General features: G+C 42.2%; 1 protein-coding gene across 1 annotated transcript in view; it reads left to right on the top strand.

Annotated features, from left to right (window-relative positions):
- tnr (tenascin R (restrictin, janusin)) overlaps window positions 1-19658 on the top strand; it is a gene marked incomplete at both ends in the record, with an annotated part of 302941 nt that overhangs the window by 70574 nt on the left and 212709 nt on the right. Inside the window, 3 exons of the mRNA XM_084327726.1 lie at window positions 8083-8233; window positions 13860-14038; window positions 18260-18350. Of these exons, the coding sequence (XP_084183852.1) occupies window positions 8083-8233; window positions 13860-14038; window positions 18260-18350 (421 nt within the window). The remainder of the gene's footprint in view (window positions 1-8082; window positions 8234-13859; window positions 14039-18259; window positions 18351-19658) is intronic.

Raw genomic sequence — 19658 nt, 5'->3', positions numbered from 1 at the left:
CGTTGGGTTGTCTCAACGTAAATAATAATAATAATACTGTACATCTCAGCTGATTATCCATACAAATCGGACGTTAATCGAAAATACCACACCATTACTGTACCAATGACAGTCAAATAATCAACAGAAAATCATTACACAAAACAGAAGCCGCACCCACCCTAATAAATCATTTGACGAGGGCGTTAACGGGGCGGTAGAGGCCGTTGGGATGGTGGTTGAAGGGATCTTAATTTCCAATGCTGGATCTGTACTTTCTCCCCAAAGCAGTACCTTTCCTTGCTGATGAGCAGATACCTGTCCCAACGATGTATAGGCAGGGAGTGGGGAAAGGGTTAAACAATGCAATGCATTACCCGGACAGGAAGGGGTTAAGACAACAGACACAGTAACAGACACGCACACAGTGCTCCCATTTAGCTATCTTTACTGAAAGATTTATCCTGTCATTAACACAAGGCACAAGGAACAAAGCTCTTCCCACACTGGTCACCATACAGTAATGGAACCCTGTCCCTTTAAGGGTTGAAACACTGGGCACCTAGTGCTCTCACTCTACGGTAATGAATAAAGTTCTTCCCACACTGATCAATATACAGTAATGGAACCCGTCCCTTTAACACTTTGAGCGCCACGCCTGGTTTTCCGTTTTACCGGCTGAATGCCACCATCGGCGCCAATGTTAACGTTAATATCGCCTAATCTATGTTTTAAATTATGGCTATGTGTCTAATCTGCCCATCGCATTATCAAAGACTATTTTCCAGTCAGTGCTGTCAAGGCAGATCGTTTTTTTATCGCGTCGTTTCCGTTTCAGAGCAGTTAGAAAAGCCCCCGTTTTGATATAAAAAACAGCTCATTCTGGAGCATTCTATGAAAATCGTCTTTTAGTGGAATATTCCACAACGTTGATATTCGTCGGCCTTTTTATGAATCGTTGTCAAATAAACGCTAGATGATCAATATTATACGTGCACGCAAGCACATTACGGCCGCGCACGGATAATCGCTCCGTTGATTTCCTCACGGACTTTTACAGTGAAACCGAAAGAAGACATTTCACAAAACAGCTTATAACTTCATCAAACTTACTCTGATTATCCTAACACTGATAACATAGAGTCCTTATCTGACATCAGATGGTATTCAACTGGTATATTCCAATTCCTGATCACCATTCGAAAAAATCGATACGTGTATGGATCCAACGCGATACTGTAGATCTCCATGATCAGCGGGGATCTGAGGTTCCAGAATGAACTGTGGTAACCCCGGCTGGATCAGTGAACTGGAAAATGTGGAGTACCGGATTTTTTTCCCCATTCATTTTCATTGAGTCCATTCCAAAATCACTTATGTCATCTGGGAGACGACAGGGGGCGCTTTTTTCCACAGTGATCGCCGGCGCCCCTCGGCTATACTCGGGTAGGCTCGGGTGATGCAATAATTTTTCAGATCGCTAAAAAAAAAAAAAAAAAAAAAAAAAATCAGAGAAATCTCGTGAGTGGCTAGCAACCACCTATAAAAAAAAACAGAGAAATCTCGTGAGTGGCACGGAAAGTGTTAAGGATGAAATAACTGTTCATTCCCCCGTAGGTGGGGAGAGAGGGGAGGAATAGGGAGAGGGGTACTAGAGCTACTCAATGGGATTTTATAAAGGAACACACGCTATCACACCACATGTAACCAAAAGACAGTGGGCCCACATTGAAAATAAAAGTCCTATCTATAGCCGGCATCCCCCAATAATAATAATAATAATAAATGTCGGGGCACCCCTAATCACTGCTACCAGTGTCGGTTCAAAGTACTGATTATCTTCGCCCTTAAAGGGCACGCTCTGCACAAAGAGAATGTCTACCGATAAAGTTTCAGCACTCGGAGCGCTCGCTGTAACTGGCTTGAGTGTACTTAACCAAGGGCTGGCCTGCTCTCACCACCGAACGTCCGTGTGGTGAGATGGCCGTCGAGAAGTCCCGTGATAGCAGGAGGCGGGGCTGGGTTGACGTTAGGCAGGTGACTGCTGGAGGTCAACGGCTCGGAGGGGCTGTAGGTGCGTGCAGTGCGGCGACATCCGTTGAGGGGTCCGCTGCTGGGCTGGAGAGGTGGAGCGACACACAGGCTAAATTGTGGTGCTAGGCCTAACTGAAGCTAAGCTGTGGGTCGGGACGACCCCCTGTCCTGTCGCTTATACTTTAACTAAAACGCAACATGTGCAATATCTACCGCACTCTTCGGCAGTAGCACGTCTGCTTCTTTGTGCACAATGTCTCTTTAGCATTAACTGGAAGCTAAGCTATCGCATATCCCATTACTAACCCGCCTCGTGACTGGGTTTATATTCCGCGTGCTTAATGTCTGGAGCTCCAGCTCCAAGCGACCTCTTGCTTCTCTGGAAAACGATGAAGAAGAGGTTCCGCCGCAGGCGCCACGCCCTGAGCCCATCCTTCTTCACCTGTGTCTCCCTGCCCAACGTCGCCACCAGCTCCCCCTGGCGGTACCTGTATCATGTCCCACTATTAAGTGTCAATGTTAGGATATGGAGGATCAAGAGGGGTCAGCAAGTTACACAACATCATCGTGAACACAGTAGAATGCAAGGAATTATAGTTAGACACATTGAATTATTATTAGACATATTCAGGCGTCTACATTATGTTAAGTAACTTTTCAATATTCACATGGCAGGTAAGCGTGGGTCAGTGAAGAGGCTCTCTCGGGGGAAACCATTACTTTTTCTTATTTTTTTTATCTCTCTAATGCTCCTCTCAGACCTGGCATGGTTGTCAGTTTCCGAGAAAAGGCGAGCTTGGAAGGAGACCAAAGCGGATAGATTTGTACTTTCCTTCGCCCGCCGTTCAGCTTGAAGCCCATGCCAAATGAGACAAGGGGATTTTGTCCAAGGCTTATTGTTGATTAGGTGGATGAGCCGCCAAAATTGTCTCAGAGAAGGATGTGGGCGAAAAATATATACAACTTTCCCCCCGAACCATTAATGGCCCTGGTTCAAAGCGCAGCGAAAGCACAGAAAAGTCTGAAAACCCTCTCTCTTTAATTCCCCTCAAGGAATGAGGTACTCTACTCTCCCCTCAGGTACTATAAGCTCAAGCCCCTCTCTCAATAATTGGCTTTCCCCTTGAAGGTGCTCCCCTAGAGAGGATGCTGGTTTGGACTGGGCTCAAGGAGTTTAACTTGCAGGGGCTTCGGCGCCCCGGCCAACATTACTGTCTTTCAGAGGCTACTGTGGAGTGGCGATACTGGTATCATCTGAAACTAGCCAACCTTAGGAACCCATTGGTACCAACCATGTCATGCTAGCTTGTCCGGAAATGGCTACAATAGGCTACATTTTGCAATGGAAAAACTGACATAGCCATTTTCAAAGGGGTCCCTTGACCACTCACCTCAACATTATCTGAATGGAAATAGGTTCTATGGATACCCAGAAGTCTCCCCTTTATATACATGGCCACTTTATGCTAATCCCATGCAGTGTTACTTTGACCTATTCTAAAAATATGTTTACAATAGGTAAGTATTTGAATATGTCTGCATACTGTGGTCCCTAAACAGTCTTGGAATTGCATAAATTGGGTATGAATCGGAGACTCTTGTGGATCCAATGAGCCCAATAGTATTCATATGTGATGATGTTAGTCCACTGGCGTAACTTTGTTGTCAGTGGTGGAGGGGACACATTTGGGGGTGTGGTCAGTGGTGGAGGGGTGTTACGTATAGTTGTATGGTCGTGGGGGGTAAAGGGGGGGCTCCCCCCTTTTCGTAGATATTTAAAAAAAATCAGTTGTGCAAGTACATTTTGGTGAGTTGTTTCTATATGCAATTCACTTATGACAAGTCATAATGCCACGCGAGTCTCGGAACGTGCGTACTGCGTAGTGTGTGTGTGAGAGAGAGAGAGAGAGAGAGAGAGAGAGAGAGAGAGAGAGAGAGAGAGAGAGAGAGAGAGAGAGAGAGAGAGAGAGAGAGAGAGCGCGAGAGAGAGAGAGAGAGAGATAGAGAGAGAGATATCGTGCTATTTATTATCTACAATGTATAAAAGTAAAACAACAGCCTAGAGGCTTTTAAATACAGACAGACAGACATACAGATATTTCACAGACACCAAGAAATGTTGTTGCATTTCATGGCAATCTCGTTCACAGTTCCACACCAAACTTTGAGGGGAGGGGTGTTATGTAGCCTATTTGAGCACACCTGAAGACTGGGCTGTTGTTGATATGCAAAGACAGCTGTGGTCGGTAGTACTTAGCGGCGGGTGCTCACCTGGCTACTTGACTTTGCATGACAATGGCTCAGAGATGGACAAGCAGCCGTTTTCCGTGTGGTCCTATCACGTTGCGTCACCGTTTATTATCGTGCAGGGGACAATAACTGCATTCTGAAAACATGCAGGGTACATGATTGTCCCATGTGTCCCCCCCCTTAGTTATGCCCCTGTGTTAGTCCCCATAGTACCCATGTAGTGAGACAATAATTGTTTTAACTCACTGCATAAATGAACTATTGTGACCGCTAGGATAATCACAGCCTTGTGAAACTTTACAACCACACATTAGCGATCTAGGGAATTCAGGGGATGCTTTCCTAGGTATATTGACAATAAGGCATATTTCTGCTACATTTCCAGAAGTGCTTGCATCTCAAATTCTTTCTTTCTTCAAAAACCTTCGCTGCCTGCTTCCCTCCCTCCTTTGTCCATCCTCCCCTCCCTTCCTCCATCTGTCTCTCCTTTAACCCTCACCTTTATATTTCTGTCTTTCCCTCCCCCTTAGCTGCATCTCTTTCTCCCTCCTCCCCTCTTTCCCTCCCTCCGCCCCAACCTGCCTCCCTCCACTCTTCCCTACCTCTGTTCACCTCTCCCCCTCTCTCTTTCTCTCTCTCGCATTCCCTCCCTCCATCCCGCCATCCAGCCGTGGGGGAAATCACATTAGCAGTTGGCCAGCCCATGCCCCCTGTGGATTTAATCCAGCAAAATGTGCCATCGCCTGAATTTTGACAATCTCATAATGGAAGTCGGCATAAAAGGCTTTGGGCTATGGGAACAAGCATGAGAGTTCACCGTGCCTAAAGCAGACACGCAGAGAGATGAGGTAAAGCAGGAAAAAAAGGAAAAAAATGTTTGCTTTGAAATGTTAGTGGATTACAGAAGGTAACGTTTCCCTGGAATGTTCTCAAAATATGAGTACTGCAAAACTGTACTTCAAAGATTAGATACTGACATTTTGACATTTTTGGTTCAATTCTATTCTTAAACAGAGTTGATTCCTCAGATCCTGAGATCCTGTATTTCTCTTTTAAAAATAGTAATAGTAGTATACTATTGATGGAGCTAGGCTTCCAGTTCTTGTGCTGAGCTAGCCTAGTGTGCAACCACATATCTCTGTACTGGACACAGAGAGATGAAATTGCTATGAAATGTATTCTTGTCTGACTCAACATATTGTGTTCTGTGGGGCGGCTGGGTGGCGCAGCGGACATTGCGCTAGTCACCAACGCAAGAGACACCGGGTTCTACTCCGGCTGTCTGCGTTGCATCCGGCTTGGGCCGGCCGTCATACTAACTCATTGGCAGAGTTAGCGGGTGGAAGTCGATGGGTGGTAATCTGGACGTTGTGGACAGCGACTCCTACAGGTTGGTTGGGGGACGCCTGCACAGCAGAGACAGGAAATGGCGGGGGTAGTGTGAGCCTCCCACACGTTACACCTCGCCAATGAGAGTCCGCGCTGACAAGTGAAAAGATGTGACAGGCTGCCTCCTCGTGTATCGGAGGGGACACGTGATGCAAGGCTTCTATCCTCCCTACAACCGACCAGTGGGGGGCATATGCGAGCAACGTTCAAGACAGGGGAGGGAGAATTGGCACAAGAGGTAAATTGGGATGGGGAGAAAAATCACAGAAAAAAATTAGGAGAAAAAAAGTAGATACAAAAAAACATATTGTGTTCCTTTGTATACATTACATGAGTGACTTGTTTGTTTATTAACATATGTCTGTCTGTAGAGCTCCACTTATTCTCTGAGTAGGTGGAACTACTGCAGGGTTGCCAGATGGTTGAGTGGCAGGGCTGAGAAGTGTTTTCTGGGTAACTGCTTGTGCAGTGTCAAGGTGTTCCTTGCCTATTAAAATGTGTGCTGACATTTTAAGCTATATACCCTTTTTTTCCCCATCATCTCGTAGGCATACTGTAAGTCTGTTTCCGTTTCCAAACCACACATGCATGCTTTGGGGAGAGAGACTCTAGGAACATTAAGGTCATCTGACATCACACGGTTTCATCCAGACTGTCCCCCGAGACTTCTGTGAAACCGAACTGCGTGTACATCCCTAAATGTTCATAAAACTTTTATAAACAATAAAAGGCTTTGTATGAAAGTTGAGGGGGGGGACTGTATGCATAACAGTTATCTAAGCTCAGGTGCTAAACCTAAAAGGGAGAGTTGTTCTTTTTGGAACCTTAGCCCTGCCTTTTTCAGCACAATGCACACTGTTCCTCATACCGGCCCTGGCTAGTTAGCCGCAAACCAACACAAAGTTGCCAGAGTGAACAACAGCAAGGGTTGTGCTGAGGAACAGTGATGCCAGTAACTAGTTACTAAGTAACTAGTTACTCTAATCTAATAACTTTTTTCAGTAACTAGTCATTTAACTTGTTACTTTTTACAAGCCTGTAATCTGATTACAGTTACTTTTCCAAGTGGCTGTGCGTTACTATTTAGTTACTATCTCATAATTCTGATGATACGAGAGCCAGGGGTACAGTCAGCTAGACCGGAGATGGGACATGCGCTCGTGCACGCATGCACACAGCCACACACACATGTTTACGTTTATAGCTGATTGATTTGATTTATGACATTATGCACTTTCAATAAAGCATTATTAAAAAAAAAAAAAAAAAATTATGTTGCAGCAGCAGGGGGGACGACTTCGTAACCTAGTTACTTTCAAAGTTACTAAGTTACTTTGATAATCAGTAAAGTAACTAGATTACTTTTTAAAGGAGTAATCAGTAATCAGTAATCAGATTATTTTTACAAGTAATCTGTGGCATCACTGCTGAGGAAGGACTTAATCAACAACACCCATGGTAAGTAGGGAATATAACTATCCCCTTGAGACAATCAGCAAGCTCCATACATTGCCTTTCCCTCAAGTCAACCTTCCCCCGGGACATATAGTATATACCAAGATAAATCAATGTAACATCAGTGACGTTAGCAGTATGCACTATACGTGTGCTACTTGACAGATGCCGATAGGGGACTGTTTTTGTTTTTAGGGGACAAAGGGAATAAAATAGACGCGCAAATAAAAGATTATGATGAGTTCAGAAGAGAGGTAAAGATAATGTCACAGCGGCACAACATAATGAGATTATGTTCACTGAAAAATATGTTGATCTGTAGCTACCACAGTCCACCCTGCTAATGCACTGCATCTCTATCTAACAACACACAACAGACGGGACCTCACAGCCACTATACCAGGAAACCATTATTTTCTTCCACAGTTGCTGACTCATAAAATAAATAAGTAGCAGGCACTTTAGATTTTCACAGGCTAAATTGATTTCATAAGATAAACAAGGACTTCAAAGAATAGCTGACGGAGATGAAAATGTAACATAATTTTGCTTATTTGTGTTAATTCCCCAACCTGATTATGCGCTCTCTCTCTCTCTATCTCTCTCTCTCTATCTCTCTCTCTCTCTCTCTCTCTCTCTCTCTCTCTCTCTCTCTCTCTCTCTCTCTCTCTCTCTCTCTCTCTCTCTCTCTCTCTCTCTCTCTCTCTCTCTCTCTCTCTCTCTCTCTCTCTCTCTCTCTCTCTCTCTCTCTCTCTATCTCTCTCTCTCTCTCTCTCTCTCTCTTCTCTCTCTCTCTCTCTCTATCTCTCTCTCTCTCTCTCTCTCTCTATCTCTCTCTATCTCTATCGCTCTCTATCTCTCTCTCTCTCGCTCTCTCTCGCTATATATCTCTCTCTATCTCTCTCTCTCTCTCTCTATATATATATATATATATATCTCTATCTCTCTCTATCTATCTCTCTATATCCCTTCTAGGACAATGATGGAGGGATGACGGCCCAGCTGCCCAGTACCATCACCTCCTTCCTACAGACCGGTCTGAGGCCAGGAGAGGAGTACACTGTCAACCTGCTAGCGCTGAGGGACCAGGGACGAAGCCAGCCTGTCACCGCTACTGTTACCACATGTCCGTACTGTATACAGAGAGTATTAATAACTGTGGTATATGGTACTATAGGTCTGAGCCTGAGGCCATCAGAGTATGCCGTCAACCTGGTAGTGCTGGTAGTACTACCGTTACCACATGTACTGTATGTAGTGGATGACATGCATTATGCACATGCAAACAACTGTAGTAGGGGTTTGAGGCCATCAGAGTGTATCGTCAACCTGATAGCACTGTGAGACCAAGGACAAAGCCAACCTGTCACTGCTACCGTTACCACATGTATGTAGTGTATATAATGGATATCGGAGTCGAGTACGAGTCCTGGACTGATTTTCAGGACTCGTGACTCGACTTGGACTTGAGCACTGATGACTCGGACTTGGACTTGGACTCGAGCATTGACTGCATTCGGACTCGGAAGGTGCAGACAAGGACTCTGACTTGTTAATTGATAAAATACAGTTAAAAAAAATTATAATAATGTATATGCCCTAATCATTTGGCATACAATATTGATGGCTAGTGCATTTGTTTGGATATTGTGTCACAAAGTAAATAAACTCCCTTTGAAATGGTGACCGCTGTGTCATTTATGTTTAGTGTAGAGCTATTTGACTGCTAGAGTGGAGTGGACTCAACCTTGATGACTCGGACTCGGGTAATGGGCACTCAACTCTGCTCTTCTTTGGTGACTCAGACTTGGACTTGGACTCGAACACTGGGGACTCGACTCGGACTTGAGATTTAGTGACTCAACTACAACACTGACTTCCACAATGAATGAGTTATTTCCTGAAGATATATGAGCACATCTCTGGTACGCATTAGATTTACAGTAAAGAGGTCCTCTGCATGATTGCTTGTCAGAAACACAATTTCACAGACTTCTGATGATTAATCGACCAGGGATGAAGCAAAGCGGTTACTGCTACTCATACCAAAACGACTGAGCAGATCAGTGAAATATAATGGCTCTGAAACGAGGACAGAATGCCTAGTCAAACTTGCAGCACTCAGGGAGAGGGAATCAACCTGTAATCCCTACGGTTACCACATAAACATTGTAAGAAATGGTAATAATAATAATATTGTGGGCTATTGTGTCGTACTCGACTAAATACATGATTCGTCGACTGATAGTGTAGTAAAGTGTTACTAACCTTTTAAATCTAGTGCTTGCCAGAGATGTGCTGATCATTTGACATCTAGTGCTGACCAGAGATGTGCTTGTAATTGTTTGTGGAAATAAGTAACTCATTCATCATGGAAAAAAGCCTAAAACCTGGCTAATCAACAAATCAATGTATTGGTCAACTAAGACCAAACTGATCGATTAATCGACTATAAGGGGACAGTCCTGCTGAGCATGAGGCTGGACCTTGCACACTTTTTCTCATTTAAAGACATGTGCATGCACATACACACACATGCACGTGTGTGTGTGTGTGTGTGTGTGTGTGTGTGTGTGTGTGTGTGTGTGTGTGTGTGTGTGTGTGTGTGTGTGTGTGTGTGTGTGTGTGTGTGTGTGTGTGTGTGTGTGTGTGTGTGTGTGTGTAAGAAGGAGTAATGGATGGTGCCACCATGACGAATGGATCGATCTGGAACCAATTACATATTTAATGTAAAGCTAACCCAGGTATCCCCCCGTGACTGACACTACTTAGACAGGCAGAGTGGATCCAATTCAGACTCTCCTGTAACAATTCAAAACGGCGCCGTCTGCAGTCAAAACACCATCCATTTCCTGCCAAGCCCCCTTGTTTAGTCTGTCGTTCGTAATTAAGTAGGCATTTATAATTCATCTCGCTCTGTTTCGCTCATTAATCTTTCACGTCGGGCATACCGTGAGACATGTTATTGGATAAAGAAAAGAAAAGACAAATTTGAAGTCGCTCAATTATTTATGCGAGCGAAGATTCATCCTTCCTTGGAGACAAACAGAGAGAGAGAGAGATGAATGAGAAGAAGGATGAAAACCTAGAGATATGGTCAGAAGAAATGACTGGAGAGGAAATCTACGTACGCACAGATATGTGTGTAACCCGTGCGTACGATCATCTCTAAGCAAAGTGTGGGACTTATCAATTTGAACGTGTGCTTGACTTTGTGCGTATATTTACGCACAACTCAGGCCGTGCGTACCTGGCGCCCAGCGGTAGAATATGAAGACTGCAGACGGACGACATTATGCTTTCCAGTCTAGACCCTCTGACGGTGAAGACATTATCTCTGTGTTTTTTTAAAAAATAGCGAGAGAGAAAAAACAAAGATACAATGTCAACGTAGCTCCTCTCCAACAAACTACTTTGGCACTAAACTACTTAAAGTGGTGTATACAGACACTTTCGGTGGTGAAAGTAGGGAAGGAGCTGATTGTGTGGCCACGACCCCGCTTATATAGGAGCGGATGTGGGTGTGGCCAGGCGGAGGTAAATAGGTGTGTGCATGTGGAGAAAGTTATTCATTATTAGAGTGGATAAAGGGATAGTTCCAATAGAGCAGAGCGTAAAGCTATACGATCTATAACCTCTGCGTGTTCCTACTGTAGACACCTGAACAGCAGTGTTTCTTCTAACCTTTGTAGGAACACAGGCCGGTTAATTAAAAAGCTAAATGCCAATTACCACCTCCCTGAGAGCCACAAGACCTTTACCCAAATCTGTCTTGCTCTTTGACATTATCTGCCGCAGGAATGACAAGGGTGTAAATAAAGTCTCTTGTAAGCCAACTTTTTTCTTTTTTCAAGATGTTTTTAGTTTGTTATGTCCTTCCTTGTCTTCACACCTAATTAAATGAAAGCCGGGTTGGCCAGCGGTCTCTGGAGACAATTTAATTATGGGCTGTGTGTTGGCACCTTCGATCAAGTATATGTCAAGTTTAGTACCGAAGCTCTAACATGGTCACCCGCCTGAACAAATGCTGCTGACAGCGACATGCCTCACTTCTGCTGTGAAAAACCTGATAAAAAATATATATAGAAAGTAAAATGTGTGTTATTGTGGTGGAAAGTAGCCAAAGTTGAATAACTTACTCAGTCAGAAGAGACCAGGGTTAATACTAGGGATGTCCCGATCCGATCACGTGATCGGGATCAGCGCCGATCACGTGCTTTTCAGAGGATCGGGATCGGGAAAGGAAATTAAATAAAAATCGGCAGTCAATAAAAGATTTTTTTTTTTTTCAACAAACATGACCATGTTCACGTCTTAAACTCATACGGAGGCCTTAGTTTTGGTTTTAAATTACATATAATATATCATTAATGTATTTATTGTCACACAGAGCAGAATAATTGTCCACAACAAACACATTCCCTTTAATTTACACCGTTGCAACAAACACTTTCCCTTTAATTTAGACCGGTGTTCTGGCTACACGCTCACATCACAACAACAGTACAACACGTCGCTCCCGAAACACTGTTATCCACTCACTTGAGCAGCTAGAGGTTTGGAAGTTGGAACTAAGCATTTTAAAATAGAAAGTGAAGCCAGTCCAACAGCAATTGCAATGTTTGCAAGGACGACATTCCGTGTGGAGGAAAAACTCAGCAGGCTGGAGGCGGACTTTTCAGACTAACTTTTCACCTGGATAACGTCAATTATTTGCTGTGACTAAAAGCAGCTAGAGGTTTGGAAGTTGGAACTAAGCATTTTAAAATAGAAAGTCAAGCCAGTCCAGCAATTGCAATGTTTGCAAGGACGACATTCCGTGTGGAGGAACAACTCATGAAGCAGCAGACTGGAGCCTGGAGGCGGACTTTTCAGACTAACTTTTCACCTGGATAACGTCATTTATTTGCTGTGACTAAGGATTATCGTCGGCGTTTCAGACCGTAAGTCGAACACTGAATGTATACTAATGTGCAAACATATATTGAAACTTTTAATATTTCTCATGAAGCACATTTCTCAGGGTGAATGTAATAACAAGAGCCGCCGCGCTCGCGCCCCTCCAGGGACTATAGCCAACAGAGGGACTTGTCTTGCTCCACCAGTTTCTGACAAAAATGCGTCAAAATTGATTACTAATGTGAAAGATCGGATCGGGAACGATCGGAATCGGTAGATATTTAAAATCACATGATCGGAATCGGATCGGGAGCAAAAAAAGGCGATCGGGACGTTTATTAACTCAAAGTATCAATACAAAAATAGTCAGAGAAGGCTGGATGATTTAATGTATCGCGTAATTTCAACATGGAATTAAGGAATATCAAAATGCATTCATTGTAGACACTAACCTATACATCTCACACCTGGGAAGGACCAAGGGCCCTACAGTCCCTACACTCTCCTCAAGGGCCACACAAAAGGCCCAGATGACCAGCTGTGCTGCAGTGTGATGTTGGTGGCCACAATGAGAGCATACGCCTCTTTAGCCAAGCACATACATGTACTTTGATACATGTGTTTCACTAATAAATATATATTGATGGCTTGTCGTACAGAACATGTAAGTCGCTTTGGATAAAAGCGTCAGCTAAACGACTAAATGTAAATGTAAAATGTAAAATATTGATGATCATGAAGATCTGTCCATGCACATAATTGATGAATCTGAACTCCATGTTTTGGTTTGCTGGTTAATCTGCGCACAAAATCAACATCAACGCTAAATCAACGCCTGATACTAAGTGAATGGGAATCGTCGTGACACATCACATGTTTCATAATTCTCGGTTAACATTTAAATCACTGTGAATTAAATCACTGTTGGTTTATGAAATATGTCACAGATGCTCCTTTTTGTCTACCATTCATGTATCATTTAGCGGTGAGCCGGTGACTAACATGTCCTGGTATTTACAGCCATATTCAGTGGACCAAACCATGTGTAGCGGTGGTCACTATGGTACTAGCAGGCACTTCACGCTCAGTCAGCACCTGTCCTCCGACACCCTCGAACCGTGAACCCTCTGCTCAGAATCACCATACAATTTGGGTGGCGAAGTGGGGGTATTTAAATTAGGGGTTTTTACACCATGGCAATGTTTCAACCTTGTTACATAATAATTGTATTCCAAACCATGTCATTAACATTGCACTGACGATAATTCAATTATGGGCGCTGTTTTGGTGCTTTGCTTCAGTAAAGCCTGTCGCTTCGTGCCACGTCTGGCTATCTGTAAACCCTGTATTAACTACACACCATATAATGTATACTGCAGTAAACGCTTAAAGGGGCAGTTAGTGCTATCTATTCATCCAGATCGTTTTGGTGTAATAATTAAAAGATTAATTTAGACCATGCTAAACAGAAGGGAGTCACAAGGGCAACCCATGTGAATGCATGAACCTGTGGACACTAACAGTTTCTCTTTTGTATGTCCAGATGTCAGCCCATCTGTACACTTTACATATCTCTCTCTCTATCAACATCTAGTTAACTCAATCAGTTTTACTCCCCCTCTTCTACCTCTGTCTCTTTTCCATCCTTGACTACCGGTATGTTTATTTATTTATTCTTTCTTTCTTTCTTTCTTTCTTTCTTTCTTTCTTTCTTTCTTTCTTTCTTTCTTTCTTTCTTTCTTTCTTTCTTTCTTTCTTTCTTTCTTTCTTTCTTTCTTTCTTTCTTTCTTTCTTTCTTTCTTTCTTTCTTTCTTTCTTTCTATTCTCCTCCCGTTTGCCTCCACCTCATTCAGTGATTGATGGTCCCACCCAGCTGATTGTGCGGGACGTGTCAGACACGGTAGCCTTCGTGGAGTGGACCCCTCCCAGGGCCAACATCGACCAGATAGTCCTGCGCTACAGCCTGGTTGGAGGCGACGGCCCGCGCACCACCTTCCGCCTCCAACCCACCCTCACCCAGTACTCATTACAGGTGACCTAACCTTATCCCTAACCTTAACCCTCACCCAGTACTATCTACAGGTGACCCTAACCTTAACCCTCACCCAGTACTATCTACAGGTGACCCTAACCTTAACCCTCACCCAGTACTATCTACAGGTGACCCTAACCTTAACCCTCACCCAGTACTATCTACAGGTGACCCTAACCTTAACCCTCACCCAGTACTATCTACAGGTGACCCTAACCTTAACCTTAACCCTCACCCTCACCTAGTACTCACTACAGGTGGGAATGGGTTGCACCACCATGTGTGTCCCAACTTTAATTCAACTGATTGCTTACTACCAGTGGGAGGGACACTGAATGGTCACCAAAACGCAAAACGCAAAGGCCTATGTGTGTGTATGTGTGTGTGTGTGTGTGTGTGTGTGTGTGTGTGTGTGTGTGTGTGTGTGTGTGTGTGTGTGTGTGTGTGTGTGTGTGTGTGTGTGTGTGTGTGTGTGTGTGTGTGTGTGTGTGTGTGTGTGTGTGTGTGTGTGTGTGACCTTAAAGTTGTCTCTCACAAATAGAGTATTGTTTATTATTTAAAAGGATCCCCATTAGCTGTCACCTAAGTGGCGAGCTAGTCTTCCTGGGGTCCACACAGAAAGACAACAGAAAACACAAAACATAACAACATGAGATACATATGACAATCACAATTAACAGTGATAATCTAAAAACAGTAAAACATTGTAGACATCATTATCAACATCAGAATATTTTTCTCACATATTTAAGTAGTGCATTCTCAGGTGGTATTTGAAAGACACTTTACTATTCAATTTACTTATGTTCAGTGGGCAGTTATTCCAATGATTGATGGCACGATAAACAACAGTCCTCTTTAAAGCATTTGATTTTGGACGTGGTAACATAAGTAGGCCTATGATTGGCAGAAAATATATTGTGTGTATACATTTGTATTTGTGTACTTTATGTGTGTGCAGTGTGTGCACGCCGCACGCAATTCTAAATATGTGTGAGTATATTTTTCAGATTTTGTGTCGTGTAGGTCTTACAAATCAATAATAGGATGGTAGGATTTAAAAATCAATGGAAATAAACAGAACATATTGTATTAATATATTGCATTCATGTGTACTGTGTCTGTGTTTCCACTGTGCCTATATGTGCCCATGGTGGGCCAGGGTAGGGTTGGCACAGTTTAGTACAGTATGAGCAGCCTTTGTTTTCTCACTGGAATAATAATGCATTATGGTCCTGTTCAGTGGAGTTCCCTCATTGCCATAGCAACCACTAACAGGGGTGTAAAAAGTACCCAGAAATTATACTTTAGTGAAAGTATGGGTATCGTCTCAAAATCGTACTCAAGTAAAAGTATCTGGCTAAAAACACACTTCAGTAAAGGTCTAAAAGTGTCTACTTTGAAATGTACTTAAGTACTAAAAAGTTAAAGTAAAAACGTTACTTTATTGCAAGGGATAGACCAAGGGTCTCAAACTCATTCCATCATGGGCCAAGTTTTCATTTTAACTACACATTGCACCAGGTGAGTTAGTTGAAGAGGTGAGCCAATTAGTGAAATCATCAGCTGGTGTTTAGGCAAGGCTGGAATGAAACCAAGCATACACTCACACAAGGACCAATCAGCATGGGTATGGGCGGGTTCATTTCCCATTGATGGGGATTTGATTGGCTGTTTTTAAATAAAGTGCGGCCGCAGGATTAATAAGTTAATAACGTTAACGTTAGTTTGGCCAGAGAAACAAATATACAAATTAAAATGGTTGGACCTGCGATATTTGTACTTTGTCTGCATTTTAAATCTAAGGAGTAAAACATTTCTTTTTTTCTCTGAAATGTAATTGAGTAAAAGTACAAGTATACAAACCTAATAATACTTGAGTAAAGTACAAATCCCCCAAAACAGTACTTAAGTATTGTAACAAAGTACAATTACTCAAGTACTTTACACCCATACCACTCACTGCACTTTCTACAGACTCTGCACATGTTTTTTTGCATCTTAAAAATATGTATGCCCGCAGTGAGTGATGTATCCATTAATTTGATATGAAAACAAGTTAGCTAAATAGAATCAATAAACTGTTTTCTAGCTAGCTAGCTTGAATTCCCCTACATATGCCTACATCTTCAAATGTAAATTAAAAAAAATCTTCAATCTTACCCTCGTGAGAGAATTGCTTTCCTTCATCCTTTTACATTGAACTATACTGAGTGCTATACTGTAGTAAAATCAAATTAGGGTAAACTAAATACACACTCAGTAGAGCACAAATCTCCACCAGCTGTTTCCATACTCATTGCACAGCAAAAACAAGGCAATGTTATCTGTTAGCAACACCCATATATAGGCTATATTAGGTTTAGGCTAATATCCACAATGAGGAACTTTGCTTTACTTTGAACAACACAAATATATATACAGTATATTATTCAGCATGCACAGCAAATGGATAGAAGCACAGACACACACGATCCAACGCATCTCTTGCTTGGCACATGAGACCACAGTAACAGCAATAGGTTATCACCAGGGTATATATGAAAACAATACATCCTGTATAGGCCTATGCTTCTTTCAGAATAGTAGTTTCAAGTTTCAAGTTTCTTTAATAGTTGTCATACAGAAGTACAGAATACTTTTATACAAAATGCTTCTTACTGTTACGCTCCAGAGACTGTGCTAGACAAGATAAGTATGAAATAAAATAGTATATCATGTAAAATAGAAGTAAAAATAGAGGTCACAGTGTTCAGTATAGACATTATGTACAATGTTCGATGCAGAATAGAAGTAACTGAGTTACCATACAATATACAATATACTATGCAATGTACTAATATACAATACTATATAGTGCAAAGCAAGTCAAGTCAAGTCAAGTCAAGAGTTTTATTTGTCACGGCGTACGGATATACAATGAAATGCGGGTGGTCTTGCCCGCAACGATGTGCAGTTGGTACAACATATAATAGAATCCAATACAAAAATGTGTGCAATAAAATTGTGCAATAACAGGTAGCAGGTAACAATAAATTTGTGCAATAACGGGTAACAGTTAACAGCAGAAATGGGATGAGGTACAATTTAGGTACAATTTACAGTAAGGTGTACGAGTTGTAGTGCAAATCCTTTACCAATAAATATAAAGTGTGTTTAGGTGATCTAAAGTGTGGAGAGTGGGTGCTGCAGTGTGTTGTTTGTTTAAAGTGAGTGTGTGCGTGTGGATGTGTGTGCTGTGTGCATTTGATGGTTGTTGCATAGTGTTTATTGTTCGTTGAGCAGCCTGATGGCCTGGGGATAGAAGTATTTGGTTTTAAAATAATTGTTATGTCTTGCATCATGTCTTAATTACCCTGAAGGGATTAATAAAGGAAGACTTGCCTTGATCAATACTTTCTATAATCTATATTATAGGCTACATTCCAATGAAGATAATCTCCATAAAAGGTTACGTAAATTGTTTCACAAATAAAAAGGTGGTGAACTGAGTTTAAGTGGGCTACTCTCCACTACATCCCTGATTGCATAATGTACCTGTACTGCACATCACCAATGATGTCATCCCTGCCCGCGGTCAGTATCAGATACAGTTAGGGTGACCAGATGCAAAAAGTACAAAAGCAGGACAACAGTAAGATTTTGGTGGGACAAAGTGGGACAGATAGATAATGTAATTTTTTTTATTAGAATAACTCATCTTCACCGAATAGATAAAGGTTAAATCAAAATAAATACAAATTAAATACAGAATTATATCTCTCCACATTCATCTTGGCACTGGCAGCCGGCTTGTTACCACCTAACATCTGTTTTAAATATTCAAACTTTATCACTTGACAGGAATGTCTTGTGTTCGATATATTTTCTTTTGCTTCGAAAAGAGGGACATCCTCTCAATATGTGGGACGCGGTCTCAAATGGTGGGACAGTACAACCAAAAGGGGGACACCTGGTCACCCTAGATACAGTACGTTGTGGTGCCATGCCAGTGTGCTTTAAGTGTACCCAGACCATACTGAGCCGTGGACAAAAGACAATGGAAAAGCATACCGTACTGTGCCAGCATGGGTACAGGATGGCTCAATAGTGCAGTAGAAAAAAAAATTGTGTGTGTGTGTGTGTGTCTGTCTACTCTATCTGGCCTGAAAGCAATTTAAAATTAAAACAGATTTATATTCAAATGAGCTCCACTAAGGTTTAAGTACCATTCTACCTCAGGTGCTGCGGCCTGGCTCCCGGTACGAGGTGTCGGTGAGCGGGTTGAGGAGGGGAAATGAGAGCGGAGCCATCACCACTGAGTTCGCTACGGGTGAGGACTGACGGGAAGCTGTGTGTGTGTGTTGTGTGTGTGTGTGTGTGTGTGTGTGTGTGTGTGTGTGTGTGTGCGTGCGTGCGTGTGTGTGTGTGTGTGTGTGTGTGTGTGTGTGTGTGTGTGTGTGTGTGTGTGTGTGTGTGTGTGTGTGTGTGTGTGTGTGTGTGTGTGTGTGTGTGTGTGTATGTTAGGGAGGGAGGGATTGATGGAGATTATAGGTACTTATGCATGAAATAGGTGATTTGCTGGTACATGTATGATTAATTACAACATATGTTTTGATAATGAGATTATGGACACAAACATTGTATTTAACAACTTGAAATAAGGGTTAATTGTGTTCCCTAATAGTATACACTTTAAACTACAATCTGTAATTGGAATAGATTCAATTGAACTTGCACAATAGGAACATATTCTGATTGAGGGTGAGTTACATTACTGATTACATATGCATTCCGTATCAGATTACATTTGAAAACAATCTTCCCAGCCCTGTGTTTGTAGTGTGTGTGTGTGTGTGTGTGTGTGTGTGTGTGTGTGTGTGTGTGTGTGTGTGTGTGTGTGTGTGTGTGTGTGTGTGTGGTGTGTGTGTGTGTGCCTGCGTGTGTGTGTGCATGTGAATACAAAATAATCTGAATTTAATTAATATCAATGGTGTAACAGATAGCAGACTGTTTGATCATATTGTATGGTGATGAACATCTGTGCTTAACTTTCTTTTTCACACAGGAGGTTTAGACAATATTAGAAAATAGAATTTGAGGACGTAGCAGTCAAAACATACTTTACATATGGTATACATCCAATATTTTCAGGTTGATGGAGAGGAAAACATATTACAGAGAAGTCGAAATATCAACACTATACATACAATACACACTATAGACCGTGTATAAGAATAATTACATTGCTAGTCCATTGCTAGGGAAACAGCTTGGCCCCAGCTCATTTCCTGTCAGCTAGTATACCTGCAAACATTGCACCAGGAAATAAACTTGGGCCGATTTAGAATGTTTACATTATCAAGTTAGAAAAAGATCTATAGATCTTTTCAAACTTGACAATGACAACATACATTTTCTAAATGGTACATGCTTACTTCCTGTCACAGTGTTTGTTAATAACAAAAGCAAACAGGAAATAAACTTGGGCCAAGCTGTTCCCCTAGCAACACATCTCCACTGAAAAGGTCTATGTACACTACAAATAGAATCCAATCTGGTTCAAACTTGACAACATAAACATTCTAAATGGTCCCTTGCTTACTTCCTGTCGCACTGTGTCGCCGTGCTTGTTAATTAA

Source organism: Notolepis coatsorum, assembly GCF_963971535.1.
Source record: "Notolepis coatsorum genome assembly, chromosome: 13".
Classification (NCBI taxonomy): domain Eukaryota; kingdom Metazoa; phylum Chordata; class Actinopteri; order Aulopiformes; family Paralepididae; genus Notolepis; species Notolepis coatsorum.
The sequence above is the reverse complement of the archived record's forward strand: the minus strand, read 5'-3'. Positions and strand labels throughout refer to the sequence as shown.